Below are 20,772 nucleotides of genomic sequence, written 5' to 3' on the forward strand. Positions count from 1 at the left end.
AGGCAAACACAGTCAACCCATTCTTCATTTGAATGTTGTACTTCAGATTAGTAAATTTAACCGACATGAGAGATTTTTTTCAATACAATGTTTAAACTGAATATAATAATAACAATTTCAATCACTGGGCCTCCTTCAGTTTGTGCACAGCAGAGCTGTGAACAAAGGCGATCAGGGCTGTTATAGTCTGGTGCAACATTTATTTAAGTGAGTTATGTATGCCTCTGGCAGTGTGTTCGTGGTCATCGTCTCGGGCTGCAGAACAAATTTGAGACCGATCAGACGTCTCTACGATGGTATTGTCTAACAGATAAGATTACAAACATATAAAGAGCCTAAAAAACATGTTTCATATTCAAAACCCTTGTTGCTTGGTATTAAAATACATATTTGAGTCCAGCTCAATCAGACATTAAGGCTTAACCTGAAGGTACAAAACAAAATTGTTGCAATTTGGATTAATGAATTCCTCGTGGTATGAGGAGTTCTACCTGTAAGGATTATAAAATGGAAAATAAAGTCGACTCATTCATTCATGATCAGTTTATTTGTCACAAGGGGCAGAAAATAAATCAAAAGGAAATTTTACATTAAAACTGTTAAAATAATCTATAATCTAAAATAATCTACCTATAACAGATAAAATTAACCTTCCTTATTTTTCATCTGTCCGATTGTAATACATCTCTAATCACATAACAGAAATATCTATTCATCAGTAGAGAATCATTTCAGAAGCTTGTTCCTCCATGAGAACAGACTCTATCCAGCTCTAGCGTTTTCACTAGGATTCTTCCGTGTTGGCATTCTGGTGCTCGACATATCGGACCTGCAGCACCTCAGCAAAGCCCCGACCAAACCAGCAGGTGATGTCGGCCGTGTCGAGGGCGAAGAAGAAGAGCCTGTCCCTGCAGCGATTCCGCATGTAGATTGACCGCGGGTCCGCTGACAGCACTCCTCTGATGGCGGCAGCAGCCTCCTCGACACTGTGCAGGAACTTGAACCTGGGTCTGACACCATCATTGGGTTCTGTTTGGCACATACATTTGATTTTTTTTCAATGATGAATGACTGTTTTCGGTTTTATCAATGTCACAACAGCACCCTCTTGTGGAGAGGAGGAAAACATCGCCCTTATCTTATAGGAGAGACTCAGTCAGTCTGTGTTATTCTTGTATTAAACAGAATGTACAGTAGACAAAGGTAAAGATGTAGTAGACTGCTGCATGATGGAATAGGCAACACTCTGCACTGCAACTACTTTTACTTTAAAAAGTTAAAATATATTCGAAAGAAAGTCCTTATTCACTTTCAGTACATTTCTGTCGTTTTATTTTTACTTTTACTGGAGTAATATGTTCAAGTACTTCCTCCACCACTGTATACTTTATGAGCATCTTACCTTCCACATGTGAGGTAAGGAATTCAGCGAGCTCCTTCTCGGCACGAGGAGTGAAGCGTACTTCCAGACTGGAAACAGGAGGCGCTCTGATCCAATCAGCGATGGTGCTGTAGACCTCCTCTCCGTAGCAGGGACGGTCGTCCACTTTCGACTCTGAGGACTTTTTTACTGGAGAGTCTGACACTTGCTCCTCACTTTGGCAGAAATCATCTTGGATCACAAAGGCCTTGACCTCCTCCAGCACTCGGTGCAGAGAAGACTGAGAGCTGACTCCAGAGGAAGCTGTTAAAGGAACATCAGCTTCACGCTTGTCTTCTGAGACTTGCTGCTCCACGTCACAATCGGTTCTTTCACCTCTCAGGTCTGACTGAGTGTCGGTATCTGGGGTGTTGGGGAGGTTAGAGATGTTGGACCCCTCATCACTGGAGGCTTCTGATTGGTGTGTGTTCACGTCATAAGGCTCATTGTGAGTCCTGGTCTGTGGGGAGTCGTACGCTGGGATGTAGGGTTTGATGTCCAGGACCGGGGTGCCTGCAATCATATCGATGTCTGACAGATGTATTGTGTCACCTAGAAAGTGAAAGGCAGGAATGCATGTGTTACTATAGAGAAGAACTATTATCTCTACGAAAGAAATAAACTTTTCTTTGCTGTTCGGCTGTTAGCAGGATTACACAAAAACTACTGAAGCGATTTTATTGACATTTTCTGAAAGAATGGGGTTTAATACATGAATTATTCGCTGACAAATCAAAACTCAAAAAATTAAAAGCACCCTATCTCTTCTAGGTTCTTCGGGTCATGCCCCGCCCCTCCACGAAGTTTCATCTAAATCGGTAAAAATCTTTTGTGTAATATTTGAAAGACACAAACGCAGAAAACCTAAAGTCCTTGGAGGAGGTAACAATACTCTGTGCTGCCCCGCATTTAGAGTTTAGTGTGAAAATATATTAACATTCTGCCCAGACTCTACATTCATTCTCACAAAACACACAACACATATTAAGCTGTTAAATATTTGAATATATTTAATAAGACCAAGCTGATGTTACTCACCTACAATTTTATCGAGTGTGGCCAGAGTCAGACCCAAGGCGTTGGGTCGATGAGGGCTGCGTGTGGAGTACACACCGACTCTCCGACCGTTCAGTCTGGGAGGCTTCACCTTGGCTTTGTTACTCAGGTGTCCGTTTTTGTGAAAGAGAAAGATGATCCTGTCGACACAGAAAATACAGCGATGACCACAAAATATACATAAAATCTAAATGTTTACAGATGGTGTTCTGCTGAAGTGAGTCATTCTAAAAAAAAAAAAAATTGTCAGTCTCATCCAATCGCACTCACTGCAGCAATCGCTGAATAATCAAACACGTTGAATTCCAATGCCTTTAAAACAGCCTCAGTCTCACACGGCTTCATACGCCCACACAGTCGAGAAACAGAGATGATCCAGTCAAACATGAAGATCTGATGATACACAAACACATTTTAACTCTTTTTACCTCAAACTTCAGTGCGGTAACATTTCAAAACTCGAATTTCACTCAGAAGAACTCACACCTCCGTCAACAGTCCCCTTAAATTCAATCGAGGCCACACCAAACATACAAAACTCATAATTATCAGTCCCCTACATAGGCCTGATATGTTTCTTCAGGATTTACACATTATTCCCTGGTAGAATGATGGAAATGTGGGAAAACATCCCATCTCCCAATGATCTGCCCCTTTGTCCAGCTCCCTGCCAAACTGTAATGGACAGTTTCTTGGCCCATGTTCCATTGTTCAACCAAGTGGAAATCCATTTCGCAGTTTGTCGTGCTGACAGACCAACAAACTAACCAATACCTCCCATGAATGGCTGCTTTTCTAAACACTTGTCAACCACTCTATGTGTAACTCACCCTATTGAACAGACAGCTAATTGTCTCACATTGGCACTAAACTGAGACATGAGACTGAAAAGAAGCAAGCGTCCAGAAGCTAGAACCTAGAGACTTCATCTATAAAACCTGCAGGACGACAACACGTATGTGACGTACCAGACATGAGAGTACTGCTCCAGGCCGAGCAGTGCGTGCTCCGGGTTGTTGAAGACACTCGGCCGGATGCGCAGCTCAGCGCGCGAGGGGCCACAGATGGTGGGCTGCCTGGGGGTCCCGTTCTTCACCGAGAAACAGGAGCTGATGTAACCGATCGGGGCCGTCTGGATGATTCCTGTATAGGTGAGAATAGTGTGTTGGTTTGGAACATTAATAAAACAGTAATAACACAAAAGGCACACAGTGGTTGGTTTCATATGTTTTTGTTTGTCAGCAGATTTACGCAAAAACGTTGACGTAAGATGTTGTATTTGTCCAGAAAGAACCCATTACATTTCTATGCGGATCCAGATCAGGGGACAGATCCAGGAATCTCTCCCGGGGATTAATTAATGGATCTTGATTGAAAAAAGATCCGGCAGATTTAGGGGACAGATATTTGCAATGTGAGTATGAGCAATGTGGTGCAGATCCAACAAAAATCTGAATCTAGGGAATTCAATTGTGGTTTCATTGTTGGGCCTGGGTTACTCTCTACTTCACCGTTTGCACATCCCTATATGCTACAAGCTACATATATGTTATTATATGTAACTTGTATATGTGTTATTTACCAAAGAAGTGATAAATGGTATTTATACTTGAGACAATGTATTTAAGTGCTACAGGCCAGCTGTGATTTGGTATTGGATTTTTTTTTACATTTAAGATACTAATCAAAGAAAATATCCTACGATATAAATAATAAGTACCATTGCAGGAAGAGGCTTGTATTGCTTATGCAGTGGTTGTATGCACTTCACAGCAGTGATCACCTTGTTCTAGCGCAGGAGGTGGAGCTGCAGGTGGTGCTGGAGCTGCTGGTGGAGGTGGTGTCAGCTCTTTCCCTGCTTCACCGAGTCCCGCCTTGGACACTGCAGAGTAAACGGCATTCAGCTGTTTGCGATGGGCTCGAGTAGCGCTGTCCAGCATCTGCCTGGAGGACAGAAGACAGCACATCATGTTTAGTAACGTAAAGAGAAGAAGCAGGAATAGAGATGTCGTTACACTTTGTTCCGGTGCGAGCTGTACCTCAGGTTCCTCGTCTCCTTCCTCATCACAGAAACCTGCAGCTTCAGTTTCTGGACCTTCTCGCAGCAGCAGTCACACACAGGAGCCATGTTTACTGAGGTCACACTAGTTTAACTCTCTTAAAGAACAGTAAGCTAATAGATCGAGCTGCTGTTGCTAAACACGCACACACACAGAACATCCGCCCGTCCAACCATACACGTGGGAGTTCCTCGATGCGGAAGTACACGATGGATTTTAATGGTGGGCCAACCAGCAGCGTTTCACGTGACGGACGTGTGAGTGACAGCAGCGTAGACTTTACTGTCCCTTGATCTCATCAGGTGTTTCTAGCAGATCAGTGCAACATACATGTGCTGCTTCACAAAAGTCGCACATGTATGTTGAAGGCGTCATTTTACCTGTCCTGTCGCTGCAGCACACTGTGCGTTTTCTATCAGCAGGGGGCAGCCGAGAGTCGCTTCAGTTCAGCTTTTTTTAAAGAAAACTTTATTTATAAATACAGAATAAACATTTGCAGCAACAGTCACTGGGGGATGTGATATATTTATTTACTATATTGTTCTTGAGTAGTTTAATCTGCTCGGACATTAATGCATTGTTGTAGATAGACAGGTTAAAAGAACCCATCTTTACATTAAAATATTGCTCATGTGCTAAATCATCAAAAATAAAGACAGATGAGTAATATCATGTGCAGTTACTGATAATACCAGCAATAATAATACTAGTAATACTTTTATTTTAATAAAATGTCATCATTTTATTTATATATAGTCGTTTAATTTGTAATTTTTACATAGTGGTATTTTAACTTTACGCCAATACTGAACATACATCTTTCACTCAAGTACATAGAATATGCACTTACATTCTAACAGTACAACAGGCAGATGCAACACTGATGAAAATGCCTAAATGCGAAAAACACGTTCACAAGATTTAATATTTGCAAAACGAAAGTGGCACATCACAGAAGAGTGAAAATTCAATCTACAATTGATAGATATTTGTCTTATTTACAGATAAAACTGACAACATTAAGATTATGTAAGCAGTGTTACTTTTAAAATAAAAGCAGGTTATTTTTGCTGTTGACTTAATGCAAAGCACAAACCAAGAATAAATAATGGATACAGGTTTGATTTAAATTCATACATTCTTTTTTTCAAATAAGCAATGCATATGCTCAGCATCTTTGATCTCTTCAACCAACAGGCTGCACACCAACCAAAACAATACTCAGGTGCACTCTGACAAGGAGGGAAGGAATCTGGTTTTGTTTGTCCTGAACTCAGACAAAAGCATCTTTTTACAAATTAGAATAATTTCCTGGGCGATATTCTGGTGGAGGTTGAGAGGACAACGTTGGAATGGAGAACATTTTGTCTTGTTCAGGTATGTTGATCGACGGTGGCTCAGTCAAATCTAAAAAACAATAGTTGGCCGACAGTGTGTTGTTAATATTCAGAGAAAGAGTAAAGTTGGAGACAGAAAGCATAAAGTCTTAAACTGTTTGTTCCAAAGGATTGTTTGTGATCATACCTTCATCAGCTGTTTTGTCTTGCAATAGGGAGAGGTCTTCCTCCTCATCTGGGCCCAAGTCTTCAATCAGGACCTGGCCAAAGGCGCCTCTGTCTCGTGCCTCTGTGCAGAGGGTCTCTACCAGGGGGGGAGCTGGAACTGGGACTTGGGACAGAGCTGGGACTGGAACAGCATCTGAAGCTTGCAGAAGGACCAAAGGGGCAGGAACTGAGAGAGAAAGAAGGGCTGGACTCTGGTTAACTGGCGCTGGAGAAGTCAGAAGAGGAGCATAGAGAGAGGTCAGGACAGGCTCCAGGACTTGGGTGGAGGCAGGGGCGGCAGGGACAGACTCTAGTTGTGACTCTGGTTTGTCCCCGCCTGCAGTGAGGGTCAGAGAGCCTGGTGTTTGCTCTGAGACAACCCCCACAGATACAGGCACTACCGCCTTTACTGCAGGAGCCTCCAGAGCAGATGCTGCCTCGTCCTGACTGACAGGTATCTCCAGCGTGGGCTCACTCTTCCTGGGCCTCCCTCTCCTTTTTGTGCCGCTCTTCTCATCAGCCCGCGATCTTTTCCTCTGCCTCTCCTCTCTGAAAGAGCACAATAAATGTGATCAAGCCCGACAACAGTGGACATTGATACAGCTCTGTGTGATACTTTAGAAAAGCTAATAGTACAAAGTCCTTGACCTGGATCTGGGGCGTCAACAGAAACACCAAAGCAACCTTTGGTTTCCTCTTGCTCCATATTCAATATAAACCAGACAAGTGATAAGCAGTTGGGTTTGCTGATAATTCACTGTGCTCTGTAAAGCACAGTGTTATTATGGGAGTTGTGTTAATAAGCCTGATTAACATTAGTAAAACTTCTGTTTCTGTTGCACTGAAACATTTATTAAGTGTCATTACACTGAAGTTCTTTGTGGATTTGTAGATTTTTTCATTGCTGAACAAAACAGTCCAAAAGAGCAGAGCTGCCAATTTAGCTTTCTTCTCTCATAATGACTGCTCGTTCTCTATAAATTTACCCGATAACCCACTGGTTAGTCTCCTTCTCTTCAGCCTCGGCCTTCCTCTTTCTGAGCAGATCCCTGTCCCGCAATCGGCGGCGGATTCCACCTATAAAAAACAGCCAAAGAGCAAAGAGACCATGTAGACAAGTGAAGAGTGATATCCAAGACAAGGCAAGAAGTATTTGTAATTCGTGACTGGCTAATGAAAGTGGCTGGTGACATATAAAGATCAGGATTATAGAGGTTTCTTTCCAAATACATAAAACACTCGATTGTAAAATACAATAGCAAAGATTAAACTTTCTCTCTTTCTAGTGAATAGCTCAGGTAGTGTTCTATATTCAAAAGTAATATATACTATGTTGTGAGTCGAATTTCCACTGTGGAAATAAGTAAAGGACTAATTCGAAAAGAAAAGCAGACAGTTTAATTGTTACATTGGTTTCATTTGTATTTTTACCTTCTGTCTCTTGTTTCTCCTGCTGCAACGTCTCCTCCATTCTTAGTCCCACTATGAATGAATTCAAACTCATGGAAGGCGGGCAGAGCGCAGAGAAGAAGTAAGAATAACTTCTGACTGTTTTCTATTCCCACCCCTTAATGAATTATCTGGTTAACCATTACCAAAGTGCTGGGAGAGTTCCTGCAGCTTTGCTCTTATCATATTTGTAAAGCTGGAGGAGTTGGCACAACACTGATGGAGGACGGCAAAAAGAAGAAGACCGGAGCGAGTTGAGTAAGGGCGGTGTGTGATATGGATAAAATACTAAATGTTTGTGGTTATAGAAGAGACCCATACAGGTGTTTTGACTGCTGCCTATAATGCAAAGCAGAAAAAACTAAAAAGTGTGTGTGAAATGTGAATGTGTGTGAAAAGCTGGATAATTAAAGGAACTATTCTGTTTTGCAGGCATTGTGATGTGCAAGCTTTGGGTCATTTGTAAAATGTTGCTGTTAAAATTTGGACTTTTATTAAACTTGATAATTTGGAGGCTGAAAAACCAACAGAGATAAATGAGGTTCTCGATATGATACAATTCTAAAGCCCTAAGTGTTACTTTGTTTCAAGATGCTAAATGTGTCTTATTTTGTGGTAAACTGTGATGTTGAAAAAAGCCACAAAGCAAGAAATCCTGTCTTCAACTCCAGCATCAGGGCATACCCATCTTATCTCCCAGATGGAGAGCCGCTCGGTTAGGGTGTGTTCTCAATCTTCTCACAGCACATTGGCCGCTGATGTGTGTGTTTGAGCGACTCAGTGAAAGAAGCCATCCAGCAGGGTAAATAACACTCAGCTGCCAATTGCCTCCAGCACTGTTGGGGAAATGTTGAGTGTCCCTTGTTAAATTCACTCCCTGCTGCATTGAAGGAGCCTCAACACAATCCACACATGACCTTATGCAATTAAAGTGCGTGAACGGTAAATATATGGTTTTCTGTTTCATATATTGTATATTTCCTGGTTGGAAAAAAGTCGCAATTGGAAATATGCACACAAAAAAAACACACATCCTGTAAGACCTCCCTCTGCAAAGTATCAAAAATCTTCTCCAGGTCCAGATTTAATCACATTCAAATTCAAACTACCCTGAACATCTCCATCCATCCCCAGGACCCTCGATTGACCTCCAGTTAAGATCACAGGTTGAACCAAGGGAACTCCCCCACTGATAAAAGTTCAGCAGACATAAGAAAAGACTGAGTTCTGCATATGCTGGGTTATCAGTACACACTGTATTTTACAAAGAAACTGAAGTTGGAGAAATAGCAAAGTAGATATCACAGTGCCATCTCCTGGTGTCCCCTCTAAACTACCAACCTCTGATATTAAACAGTGCAGAGACAATATACAGTACATTTAAAATGCACAAGGCTAAAGATGGGAGTATTGGATAATATGCTGTTGATGTCTGATAAAGTGGGAGCATACTGTTTTCAGATGGATTCAAAGTGTATTTCCCTCTAATCTTCACATTGTTGAGCTTAAGGATAAATATGTAATTTCGAAAAACGGCAAAAATGTCTTTGGTGATTTGTCGCCCGTGGCAGAATCAATGGTTAGAAGTCAACTTCTGCTTCAGGGCTCTGGTGTCTCAGGAAGTAAAGGGGGTTGGGGGTGGAGGGGTACCCAGCCCAACCACATGCATACACAATGGTCTCTTTACAGCAAACCAAATACACCCCTTCTGGCAATGTGTCCACATGGTCCACTGCAACGAAATATGTAACACATTCAACAAAACACAAGAAAGTTGATGCATTTTGGCAGTTTATTGAACAAAATTCTCACAGCGTTCATTTCCTGGACTATTATGAAAGAAAAGACATTTTGTTTTGGGAGGGCAACAGGTTTGAAAAACATACAGAAAATATTTATTTTTTATACAATACCTACAGTGAATTATCAAGAAAGGCTAAATGAAGTGTGCAGTGTTTAAGCTGTGGAACTTAGTTACGAGGCAGCTGAGTTCCTCGTGTGACCGACTTTTTTTTTTTTTATATTTTCGATTTCCAATTGGCAGAATGCTACTTTGCGTAAAATGCACACATGCCTCGGTTTCGTAAAGGCGATCGGACAAACGGCCCCTGTCTCCCGCTTCTCATCGTACAGTAGTTTCCTCACAGAAACCAATTGCACCACAGCTCTGTTTCGGGGCAGCGTCATGTTTTGTGACTGCAATGGCCCTGTGGAGGGCGATGGGCGGATCTGGACGCAGATGGCGCTGTTGGGCGTATATTTTGTTTCAGTCCCGTTTCCCTCCATGGTTGTCTCTCCTCTCTCCGACTAACTTAGCGCTTGGCTCAGTTCATTATACAGTCCTATATTCTCCCTCCATTAGGGCATCTCTGCCTTTGGACTGAAGATCCCAGCGAAACCCAGGAGAGAAAAGTTTCACTTGCACGGGGACGAGATGGACATGAACAAGAGGATCCACTTGGAGCTAAGAAACAGGACACCGTCTGATGTGAGTCGTGCTTTTTTTAAAGAAACCAGCCCTTAGTTTTCGGGGCTAGCCTCTCGCTAGCTAGCTTGCTACTTTTTTCTGCTTTGCGAGTGACCTGTGTGGCTAACGCAATGGTGACCACATGGGCTTCGCGGTGGTGTTTCTCCCCCGTACTGGGGCGGAAAGCAGTCGCACAACAAGCTTAAACCTCCACACTGGTTCGGACTGGGCGTAGAGGAGAAAAGCGAGATTCAATCGTTACTTTGAAGCGGCGATCCCCCCACTCAGCTCGCTGGTCTTATCGCAGTGCTTTAACCCTGCTCGCTCCGCGGTGCACACACACACACACACAATTCAGCTCCACCGTCGGAGCACAATCCGTAAACTTATTTCTTTTCTTTTTTTTACGCCGCTTGTGTTAGCACATTTGCATCCTGCGCCGCGTTTGGCATTCACAGAGCGGTACCTTTTACACAGACCCTTGGAAGCCATGTTTGCTGCTAGCATAACTGCTCAGACGAGGGCTGCTTGCTCTTTATTCCACAATGCACTTTACAACTTCGAGGCGTTTGTGCGAGAACAGCCGGCTTTTGTGTGGCCGGGTCCACGGCCGGTCGCCGATCACGGCTCGTGTCGTGAAATTTCTACGGAGCACGTTAATATCAAAACGGCCACAATCAGCAGCGACAACAAAAAACACACACACACACACAGTGACTTGCTTCACGAGTCATCCATACCTTCACCACTTCTCCATACCAAAGCACGTTCACATGTCTGCACAAACACGAGCAGGCGACCAATTCTTCATGTAATAGCGATTTGTTTTAAAAGCCACGTTTAAACTGTTGCTTGGCTTTTTTGAAGAAAAAAAGGGGAGTATGCGAGGGCAAATCCCCCGAAAATAGCCTCCACATTCCCGCAGCAGCCACGTTTACGGCTCGTACCCGCACGTTACCGCCGGTGGTAAAATCACACTTTTTAAATGAAGTCTGGCGAGTGGGACTCATTCAGACACCAGCCCCACAACTTCGTGTTTTTGTTCCCGCCATATTGGCCCCGTCGCTAAACGGGGTCGCAGAAAACAAAATGTGCCGAGGAAATCACTCAAAACCCCGCAAACCACCATTCTGTCTTTAAATACATGTCGGTTAAGCTCGACTCGGTGTTTGGCGATAAAACAGCTCGACTTGTCGCCCGGCGGCCTTCGGCCGGGCCAGGCTGCCTGAATGGCACGGAGATCCGGTGCACCGCGCTTCGTGCGTGGGCAGGGGAAAACTCGACTCTCGGTGTTTCCCCTGGACCCGAGCACGAAATAAAACGACTTCCACACGGAGATATTAATTCAGCACAGTGCATTAAACGACCGTTACACTTTCTAAACATCACTTTTCGCAATGGAAGGTGTTCGGATAGCTGCATACTGTGTCTCTGGGATCGCCATGTTGTCATTCTGTCGTCTTTGAAGCTCTGGGAGAAAGGAACCGTCTCCATCTTTGTTTTTTTTTTGCACTAAAATTTCCGCTCTCGACACATTTCCTTCTACCTGAACTCGACGTAGTTACCCCGAGACAAACTGGCAATATCAGCCGTTCGCTCGACGACGAAGGGATATTCCACTTCCCCCATGAAAAGCTGGTCTAACGGCGAAAAGATTGCGCTTCACCAAAGGGTGTATTCGCACTCCTTTCCGCTGCTGCTGGCTAATGGCGGCGGGCACACGGAGCCGTGCAGCTGCTCCTCTATCGCACGGCAGCGTTTAAAAGGGGGCAATGGCTAGCCTGTAGCGAGCTAGCTCACAAAAATCATTGCATTTGTCATTAGTGGCTGCACCAGCAGGTCATGGGGAAGCTGCCGCTGCCGCTTTGCTCTTCCTCGATTCAAACGAATCGACGTGTTCACTGTCGTCCCCGGTTAAACGAAGCCCTCTGTGTTTCTACACGGACACGTTTCCTCCATGTCGGTGTTTTACTGCTGAAATCGTGAATCTTTGACGTTTGACAACAACTTTTTCGCAGCCTTGTTTTTCGTCCCTGCACCGAATTGCGCAACCGGTGTTAGCTTTAAGAGTCTGAAAGAAACTCCGCCTTCAGACTTGTTTTACTAATGTTTAACAAGAAGAAAATAACCTTTACTCGCTTTGCACAACAACAACAAACCCCAATTAAAGACACTTTGCTCCTGTTGTTTGCCAACTTGTTCCCTGAGGTCTTTTACTTTGAAAACATTTGCCACACTCAGGATCTAATACATATTTTGTATTATTATGAATTTACAGTGTTTTGGAGGTAATAGCCATCATCAAATAACAAGTTTTATAAAAATGCATAAAAGAAGGGATATTATATTTTTAATGTGACGTTATACTAAGTGCTATTATTCTATATTCCAGGTACGAGAACTCGTCCTCGACAATTGTCGATCACCTGAAGGGAAAATCGAGGGCCTCACATCCGAATTTGTCAACCTGGAGTTCCTCAGTTTGATAAATGTCGGCTTAATGTCAGTGTCCAACCTGCCTAAACTAGGAAAACTCAAAAAGGTAAAAAAAAATCCATCTATATTTCACACAATGCAAAAGTTCAAATGAGGAAATAAATCTGTGTTTTCTAAAACAATCTCTTCCTGTGATCTTTCCCTCAGCTGGAGTTGAGCGACAACAGAATCAGCGGCGGCCTCGATGTTTTAGCAGAGAAACTTCCCAACCTCACACATCTAAACCTGAGCGGCAACAAATTGAAAGACATCAGCACATTGGAACCATTGGTATGCTCTCCAGTCTCGTAATTCGTCATTCACAGGAAACACACACCACACGCAGGCCATCTGAACGTCTACAGTATGTGAACACTTTGTGTTTAGTGGGTTCAGAAATTGTGCTTTTTGTTATTTTTTATTATTAACTTAAAACTAAGCATTTTAAGCGTTTAAGACATAAGCTTGTGATGCAAACAGCTGTATTGCTGTAAATGAGATTACTCCTCAGTGCTTGTCTTGCTTAACAAGAGCTTCTTTCTCTATATTCAGATATAACACTCAATTGTCTCTGTATTTAAAAAGGATTATTATCATTATCGGGATAGAACAGGAACAGGAGACATGTCATACACATTCTTTTACTTAGGGGTGGAAGATTAGGGGATTTAGAGGTTTTTGCATAAACATTTTAAAATAAAAGCACTTTTTAGTCAAATTCCAATGCGAAATCCAGTTTTTGTCTAACAAGTACACGAGATATCAAGATAGTTCATGTCATTGATTGAAACCACAGAGATGTAATTCTCACTGATGGGAAGCACTGTCTGCAGCTCAGTATAAATGGTCTGCTGTAACATATCCCACAACCGTATATGCACTCTGCACCTATCAGCATCTAATATCCTTAACTCAAGACACATCCTCACGTCGCATCTCTGCATTTAATCAACAGAAAAAACTGGCCAACCTGAAGAGTTTGGACCTGTTCAACTGTGAAGTCACAAACCTGAACGACTACAGGGACAGCGTGTTCAAGCTGCTGCCCCAGCTCACCTACCTGGATGGGTACGACATGGAGGACAGGGAAGCCTCTGACTCTGACGGAGAGGTGGACGGTGTAGATGATAGTGAAAATGAAGGTAAGAAGGATAAGTTTGAGCCCAGAGCTGCTAAAATGTTTTTAACTTATGGCAGTTTTAGTGACAATGCTGCCAATCATATTTTAACCGCAGCTTGGCTGCTTGCCCAACCGTAAACTTATAATACCTGTCTGTATGATTTGATCGACAAATTCTTTGTTCTGTCTGTTGTTGACTAATTATTTTTATATTGCAGAGGGAGAAGAGGAGGAAGATGAGGATGGAGAGGAGGAGACCTTTGATGAGGAAAGTGGAGAGGAAGAAAGCGGAGAGGAGGTAGAAGGAGAAGAGGATGATGAAGAGGTCAGCGGCGAAGATGAGGTAAAAAGAAAAAACTCAGTTAAAATATTTTGACTTTGGATGAGTTATTTCTAGTTTTAACTTGTTGAATTATTTTTTACCAAGGAGGAAGACGTAGCTCAGGATGGAGAAGTAGATGATGAGGAGGACGATGATGATGACGATGAAGACGGTATGTACCATCTCCTTAAAGAACAACTATACACCCAGTCTTGGCCTGACCAGGGGGCTGTACCACATTATCAGCTCTCTGTTGGAATCGGCCAATATTTCGCCTTTTTGGTTATTTGTGGTTTGTTAACTACCCAGCTGCAGATTCTGAGAGAATCCAACAGATGGCAGTATAACCAGTCGTAACAGGCATTAAAGGTTCAGTGTGTAGAGTCTAGTGGCATCTAGCAGTGAAGTTTCAGATGGCAACCCGATGGATACCGCACCCTAAAGAATGTAGCTACATACAGTTTAATAAATTAAACAGAAATATTTAGCCAAATCTAAAATTACTTCTTGAAATATCGAGTTAACATATACTCTTGATTGGTCACAACATTAAACTCCCTGAGGGGTGACTTTATTATATCCATACATCGGCACCTGTCATGAGGTGGGATTCTGAAATGCACAGAAAGTGAAGGTTGGACTGTTTGGTAAAGTACATGATGGTCGGGGTCAGAACACACTGTGCATCCCAGCTGTAGACCAGTCAGATTAACCATGCTGATTCCTCTACACTATCCAAAGTGAGAGCATTTGATGGACGGGCCTGGACCATGGAGCAATGGAAGGTGGCTTGGTCTTCACATGATGTTCTTTTACATCATGTGAAGGTTCGAGGGCCTGAGCATTCGTTTTCTAGGGAGATGAAGATGGCAGAGGTGATTGTGATGCTCTGGGCAGTGTTCTGCAGGCAAACCTTACCATTCATACTGTGGGATTTTACTTAGACTCAAACCGAAACATTGTGGTAGACATGTTTGGCATCGATATTGCCAGATTGCAGCAGAAACATCTTTCAACCCTGCTGCACTGCTAATCAGTTCAGGGATGGATGAGAAGGACCGTGAGGAGTTCAAGGTGTTGACATTGAAGTTCCCCAGACCTCAATCTGATCGAGTAACTGTGGGATGTGCTGGAAAAAAACAAGTCCTATCTGCGGAGGCCAAATTTTGTGCTCCTGCTTCTAATGTCTCGCTGCCTGATAGTAGAGGGCGATTAGTCCCTCCCAATATTAGCCAGGCAGTTCGAAAGCTGTGGCTGATCGTGTATCTGACGCTGTTTATTTTGAGCATCTAATCATGTAACATTATGACATGAGGGGACAGCGAAACACGATGGTGGACATTCAGTAACACTGCAAACAACCCACAAGTCCAGCTGATCGTGTGGCAGTTCCTTGACTTGAATTGTTTTGTTGTTGAGGAAGTTAATATCTAATCGAGAAATTCAGTTTGGTAAACGATTTATGCCAAAAACTCCAGCTGAATTCTTTTGGGTTTGTGGACAGTGGCTTGGACAAATAACTCTTTAAAATTTGGCATTTTGGTATTTTTTTTTTTTGAAATTGTGCTGTTTAGGAAGCTTCTAGCATTTTAGGAACCCAGCCAATTCCCCCCACCCCAGAATAATAATTCAGTGTGGTGGTCTTGACGTTACCTTACACCTGTTTCTCTTTGTTGTTTTTGTTTACCTCCAGAAGCAGAGGCTGCCAAAGGTGAGAAGAGAAAGCGAGACCCAGAGGACGAGGACGATGACGACGATGACGAGGACGACGATTAAGACGAGCAAAGCTGAAAACGAGAGCCTACCGAGTCACCCTCCCTCCCTCACAAACCCGAACGTCCGCCCTCTTACAACTCGCACCGCCTTTGTAATCCATGTCAACCCCCCCCCCCCCCAGCTCTGAGCTCTTTTAATGGGGCAAGACTGTACCGGATGGGTGGGCCGAGTGGAGCTGCCCCACCCTCAACCTCCTTCTCCTCTATCTGTTTTCTTCTTTTTTTTTTGCCCCCCCCCCCCCCCCCCCCCCCCCCCCAAATGGAACTGAGAGCCACCCAACACCCTCCACCTCACCGCCCCATGGCCCCCAGAGGTTCTCAGGCAGCCCACCACTCAGCATTCCACAATTTCACTGTCAATCCCTCTTTATGTATTCCCGTGTGAGAACTTTGGGACTGGTATCTAGTTTTGGGTCTGTGCTTTTAATATTTTGTTGGATGAATTATTTGTTTTCTTGTTGGGTTCATTATTTCTCATTTTTTTGTCTTTTATTATTATTTTTTCTGTTCCTTATTTTTCCCAATAAAATTATTGCTATAGCAGCTGTGCAACCAGCGAGCCATGATTTTTAGTGTGGCCGCCTGTTGCACAAATCAAGGTTGTAGCTACATTTTTACTTTCTGTATGACAAAAAAAACAACTTTGTAAATAAAATGTTAACATTTTGTGCTTTTCTCTGCTGCTGCCTTGCTTTTGTCATGTCCCAAAATAACGTAACGGGATGAAAGATTTCAGCCCCCCTGCTGATAAGCTCTGTGCTCTCCACCATGATGGCAGCTGTAAAATACAATCCACAGTCTAGTTTTAAAGGTTGAGATTTTTTTTTGTTGTCTTTTTGAAAGCTTATAAGATTATACAAAAACAGCTCAACATATTTCCACAAAACCTGGTGGAATGATGCAGTATGGGTCAGGGAAGAACCCATCAGTTTTTTGGAGCTGATCTTGATTAGAGGGTGGATTTTTCCTTTTCTTTAACATTGCCAGATAAGGTAGTTTTGTGGCATTTCACAGATTTACATGGGGTTAATTCATTGATCTTGATTAAAAAAAAATCTTAGTACGTACTTTATGTGGTCGCCTTTCGAAATTCTTGTCTTTTAAAGTTAATTCTGTGGAAGAGCCAGTGACAAAATCTTTAGCAAATTAGACAAGTCAAGAGAGAATGATTAAAACTCAGACTCAAACAATCATTAGCTTTGGTTAAATACCTTTACTGTGGAATATAAGACATGAATCACCTCACAGCCACGAAGAGAATCTGAGCACTGCAGATTCCAACCAGATTTCAGACACTTGCCTGATGATGCAATGTCCACTGGGTCTGAGCATTCAGGTCTTTCCAGGTTGTTGCATGTGAATTAATCACGGGGACAAAAATAAACTATTAAGGACTCCACATTTTCCACATTTTTGTCCGGAGCATGAACCCACTCTGTTTCTTGTCAGCTTGGAGTCAAATGGTTTAAAATGACCAATAAGTTAAAGGACAAACGGGCATGTGAGTAGTGTTTGAAGACCGAGTTGACAGAATACAAAGCCTTTCTCTAAGAGTTTTACCCAGGTAAAGGCTGCAGTGGCTTGTTGTCTGCAGTGTGCAACACGTTCTGTACCAAACTAGTTTTTCACTTCAATGAAAAGCAATGCAGTCCCAGGATACCAAGCAACATTTAACTGTTAGTCCAGAAATGGCATCGAAACTGTATCACTCTGTTTTTTAAGAACAACTTATTTGTTTTTAAGTGTTTATGGCTCCTAATCTCAAGGCTGCAGGTTCATTAAAAGCTCATAGTTACTGTCTAACTCAAACACAAGCCAGACAATCATGTACAGATGAGAAACGTCTATTTTCACTCCAATTATTAAACAGTTAACGTCGGAAACTGTTTTTGTAAAAACAAGTAAAAGAAAATGCTTAAATATCATTTCTTGTGCTTTTTTTAAATTTCAGTTGATTTGTGGAAGTAGACTATGAAGGTCTACAAACAGACAAATGGGTTTCACAAAAAGTTAATTATACTTTGTTATTAATACATATATATATATATGTATATTTTAACTTGTTTTAAGAGTTTTCACAGACAGTTTGAAATACATCGTTATAACTGCATTTGGAGATTGTTTATTGACTCAAACACTTCCAAACACTAAATATTACAGCTGATTAGGATTGATTGATATTGTTGTTCCAGTTTTGGTTATTTTGTGATGTCTTGGTATTGGACACATTCATAACAGAAACAAAATAATGATAATTTGCCGCATTGAACTATTACAGTTTCCTGTAATAGATCACTCAAACAAAACATTGTGATGATTCATTCACAAAATTTGGTGCCTTTGAAAAGCAAAAAAAAAAACACTTTCAATGACTCACTAATTCATGGCATATGTTATTATTACACTCTATTTGCACTGGTGCAAATTATACTAATTACACACTCTCAGAATTAAAGGTTGGGTATTTCTGATCTTGTTGGCAGTGAGGTGATCACTGAGGTCTTTTGGTAATGTCAGGCATTAGCTTGCAGTTAACACAATTCAATTACTCACACCACAGGCAAACGTGGAATCAAATTCAGTCATTGATCAGTTCACAGTGGTTTTCCAGTGATTTATTTTAGCTTTTAAATGAAATTGGAGTTTTACAATAAAGAGATCTTTTAGTGTCAAAATCAATACGGCAAAAGCCATATTTACTCGCTTGTATCAGTTAATCCTATATTTCCTTTAAGAATTAGGATTCTTCCATTAGACACTTCCTTTCCTAAAACCCAATCTGTGTTTATGTGGGTGACGTCATAAAAACTCATTCATACAGCGGATTTCATCATTACAAGTAAACCAATCATAGATCAACAAACTGTGTTAGGACTATTCTTATTGGTTGGCGAGATGTGATTCCAACACATCTCCGACTATAACTTCAACCTGAGCAGGCGTCTAATCAGCCAGAGGAGTAAAGCAGAAATATATCAATCTCAGAAGAAACCACTTGGACAAAGAGGGATAAGAAAAATGTATGTTTTGGTTTGCTGCATATTTTTGAATTCATGAAAAAGTTCTGTCAATGAATAACCCCATTATATCAATGAAGATTCAGTAAATGTGAGTGTAAAGTTGTTGCAGCTGTGAGATAGTGTTGAAATGGCAGCTGCTTTTGTTATTCAACCGGTGATGCACTGTATTTCTTACAGGCTGAGAATGTATTTGTGTTAAATTCTGCCACATGCACTGAATTCCCCAACCTGTTATTGTTCTTTAAATGCACACATTTGGCACACGTTTTAAACAATTATTATTTATGTCTTTTTCCAGGCAGGCTTTTGAGAGGCAGAAATACCGTAAATATACAAATATGTATTATTTTAATAGGTAAAAATACAGTCGGAGAAATTCTATGTGAAAGGTGGATATGAATCGCCAGTTTGAAATTGTTCTGTGACAGAAAAGGAAAGAAGCGGTGACCTAAAACTGTTAAATGTGAACGAACAACCCAATCAGGCCTTGTACTAATGTCAAAGCAGCAGTTGATGGTGGGAAAGTGTTGAAACTTGTCCCCTGACAGTGGCGGGGGTTGGGACTGGATGCAGCTGCTGCTCCTGCACAAAAGCCAGAGATGAAGCTGTGCTAGAACTGTCCTGACAGAGGTCACAGGGGTCAGAGCTCCACTGCATTGAAACCAGTGTGTGGGTATCGGTTTGGCAGTTTTCCTGTTTTAACTTTTTTTTTTAACAAGTGGCTAAAATCTAGAAAGTCTTTCTGGAGCCTCTGCCTCTGACTACAATGCAGGTGTGGATACTGTGTATTCTCTCATCCTGTATCGGACTGGTTATCTACTATCAGCTACAGTAACTGTGTGACCTAATAGCATTTCAGTGATGTCTATGCTTATTTACAAGTCTATCAGCAGATTTATTCTCTCAACAAGTTAGTGAGAGAAAAGGGAATGTTTTCAAGTTGTTAAAAACGATATTTAGGTCAAAAATCAACCGCCTCAAACTGGTCCGACTGCACCATGGCACAAACTATGAACACCATGCGGTAGTTCCTTGAGGAAAACCTACTGTTCCTCTACAAGCCACGAGGATGGTCGTCACCAGCGGCTCAGAGTAAATAGACTTTTACAATGTTTAACTGAAAGCCTGTTGTGGCTCTAAGCATCTTAAAGCAAACACGGCATTTATAGGCTCACTATAATATGTGGTAATATGTTAAATGTAAAAAAGGACAAAAACTTTTAAGCTGATTTCTGTTCCACTAGCCTCACACTCACAATATATTTTCTCACAGAGTTTATTTAAAAGCTCAAATATCATCCTGGGAATATCTGTACACCTTCTAAAAAGCAATTTACCTTTTCATTTGTACCAGCAAGTAAATGTTGAGCTGAAGTTATTAAAAAATAATTTATTTGGGCAGAATCACATTCACTAACTTGATTGTTTGGAGCCTTTGAACATAATGTTTTCATGAGCAAACGAGAAAACAAATTTTGCTCAGTTGTCACGGAGCTGTAGTTGTTGAAATAATCCATTATTCTGAACATTTATTATTCATGTTATTGACTTAAAAGCTGAGCCTGAGTTCATTCCTCACAAGCTCCAATAAGCTGCACCAGGTCTACTCACAGACCTCTTCTGCTGATGAAGACCACTGAAAGCTCCAGAATAAGTGGATCTTGAGTGGAGATTGATTTGTCAACAGACAAGATCAATTCTGAATTTGAACTTTACAGATGACAAGTGCACAAATGCAGCAGCTCGAATCATAACCCACTACATTTCTGTAAATGGTCAGCAAACGGGAAACGTCCTGAAGATGAATATCAGCAACTCCAGTATGCTGCTGCGATAAATATGTTTAGGTTAAACAAAAATGCAAATAACGATAACAAGTTAACTCAGTCTCCATAAGTGACACCTGAAAATATTTTAAATATATTTTGAAATTTTTTACATTTGTTAATTTCCTTTTTCTGGCCTTTAATATGTCTGGTTTATGTCGATACACCTACAGGCTGCTCATGTTAATGTGCTCTGTGCATCGACAATAAAAGTTTTACTCTTCTCTACTTTCTGCTT

General features: G+C 41.8%; 3 protein-coding genes across 5 annotated transcripts; 1 reads left to right on the forward strand and 2 right to left on the reverse strand.

Annotated features, from left to right (window-relative positions):
• Positions 1-528: 528 nt before the first annotated feature.
• Positions 529-4,760, reverse strand: trmo (tRNA methyltransferase O). The gene is made up of 6 exons (XM_062386958.1): positions 4,516-4,760; positions 4,260-4,420; positions 3,445-3,619; positions 2,459-2,616; positions 1,403-1,972; positions 529-1,029 (listed from the first exon to the last, which is right to left on the reverse strand). The coding sequence occupies exons 1-6, from the start codon at positions 4,602-4,604 to the stop codon at positions 785-787; spliced, it is 1,398 nt and encodes a 465-aa protein (XP_062242942.1). The 5' UTR covers positions 4,605-4,760; the 3' UTR covers positions 529-784.
• A 221-nt stretch (positions 4,761-4,981) lies between these two features.
• On the reverse strand, positions 4,982-7,686 carry hemgn (hemogen). 2 transcript variants are annotated; one of them, XM_062386960.1, is made up of 4 exons: positions 7,512-7,686; positions 7,079-7,157; positions 6,061-6,629; positions 4,982-5,943 (listed from the first exon to the last, which is right to left on the reverse strand). In XM_062386960.1, the coding sequence occupies exons 1-4, from the start codon at positions 7,582-7,584 to the stop codon at positions 5,828-5,830; spliced, it is 837 nt and encodes a 278-aa protein (XP_062242944.1). In that variant the 5' UTR covers positions 7,585-7,686; the 3' UTR covers positions 4,982-5,827. The 2 variants fall into 2 exon arrangements, with proteins under 2 accessions (XP_062242944.1, XP_062242943.1); XM_062386959.1 differs by having other exon boundaries at positions 7,067-7,157; positions 7,512-7,685.
• Positions 7,687-9,315: 1,629 nt separating this feature from the next.
• Positions 9,316-16,207, forward strand: anp32b (acidic (leucine-rich) nuclear phosphoprotein 32 family, member B). Of its 2 annotated transcripts, none has more exons than XM_062386963.1 (7): positions 9,316-10,017; positions 12,389-12,538; positions 12,640-12,762; positions 13,427-13,613; positions 13,810-13,934; positions 14,019-14,085; positions 15,610-16,207. In XM_062386963.1, exons 1-7 carry the CDS (start codon positions 9,964-9,966, stop codon positions 15,687-15,689), a joined length of 786 nt encoding a protein of 261 aa, XP_062242947.1. In that variant the 5' UTR covers positions 9,316-9,963; the 3' UTR covers positions 15,690-16,207. The 2 variants fall into 2 exon arrangements, with proteins under 2 accessions (XP_062242947.1, XP_062242946.1); XM_062386962.1 differs by having other exon boundaries at positions 9,320-10,017; positions 15,607-16,207.
• Positions 16,208-20,772: the final 4,565 nt, after the last annotated feature.

The sequence above is a fragment of the Platichthys flesus genome, chromosome 5 (assembly GCF_949316205.1).
Source record: "Platichthys flesus chromosome 5, fPlaFle2.1, whole genome shotgun sequence".
NCBI lineage: Eukaryota > Metazoa > Chordata > Actinopteri > Pleuronectiformes > Pleuronectidae > Platichthys > Platichthys flesus.

What these genes read in the sequence shown, in the direction of transcription:
- trmo (XM_062386958.1), bottom strand. Translation starts at nt 4,604, where the DNA reads ATGGCTCCTGTGTGTGACTGCTGCTGCGAGAAGGTCCAGAAACTGAAG. An exon ending in ACCTCCTGCGCTAGAACAAG is followed by an intron (nt 3,620 to 4,259) that starts GTGATCACTGCT and finishes TCACCTATACAG; the next exon opens with GAATCATCCAGACGGCCCCG. An exon ending in GAGCAGTACTCTCATGTCTG is followed by an intron (nt 2,617 to 3,444) that starts GTACGTCACATA and finishes CTGTGTCGACAG; the next exon opens with GATCATCTTTCTCTTTCACA.
- hemgn (XM_062386959.1), bottom strand. Translation starts at nt 7,584, where the DNA reads ATGAGTTTGAATTCATTCATAGTGGGACTAAGAATGGAGGAGACGTTG. An exon ending in ACTAACCAGTGGGTTATCGG is followed by an intron (nt 6,630 to 7,066) that starts GTAAATTTATAG and finishes GTGCTCTTTCAG; the next exon opens with AGAGGAGAGGCAGAGGAAAA. An exon ending in AGACAAAACAGCTGATGAAG is followed by an intron (nt 5,944 to 6,060) that starts GTATGATCACAA and finishes ATTGTTTTTTAG; the next exon opens with ATTTGACTGAGCCACCGTCG.
- anp32b (XM_062386962.1), top strand. Translation starts at nt 9,964, where the DNA reads ATGGACATGAACAAGAGGATCCACTTGGAGCTAAGAAACAGGACACCG. An exon ending in AACTAGGAAAACTCAAAAAG is followed by an intron (nt 12,539 to 12,639) that starts GTAAAAAAAAAT and finishes TCTTTCCCTCAG; the next exon opens with CTGGAGTTGAGCGACAACAG. An exon ending in AGATGATAGTGAAAATGAAG is followed by an intron (nt 13,614 to 13,809) that starts GTAAGAAGGATA and finishes TTTATATTGCAG; the next exon opens with AGGGAGAAGAGGAGGAAGAT.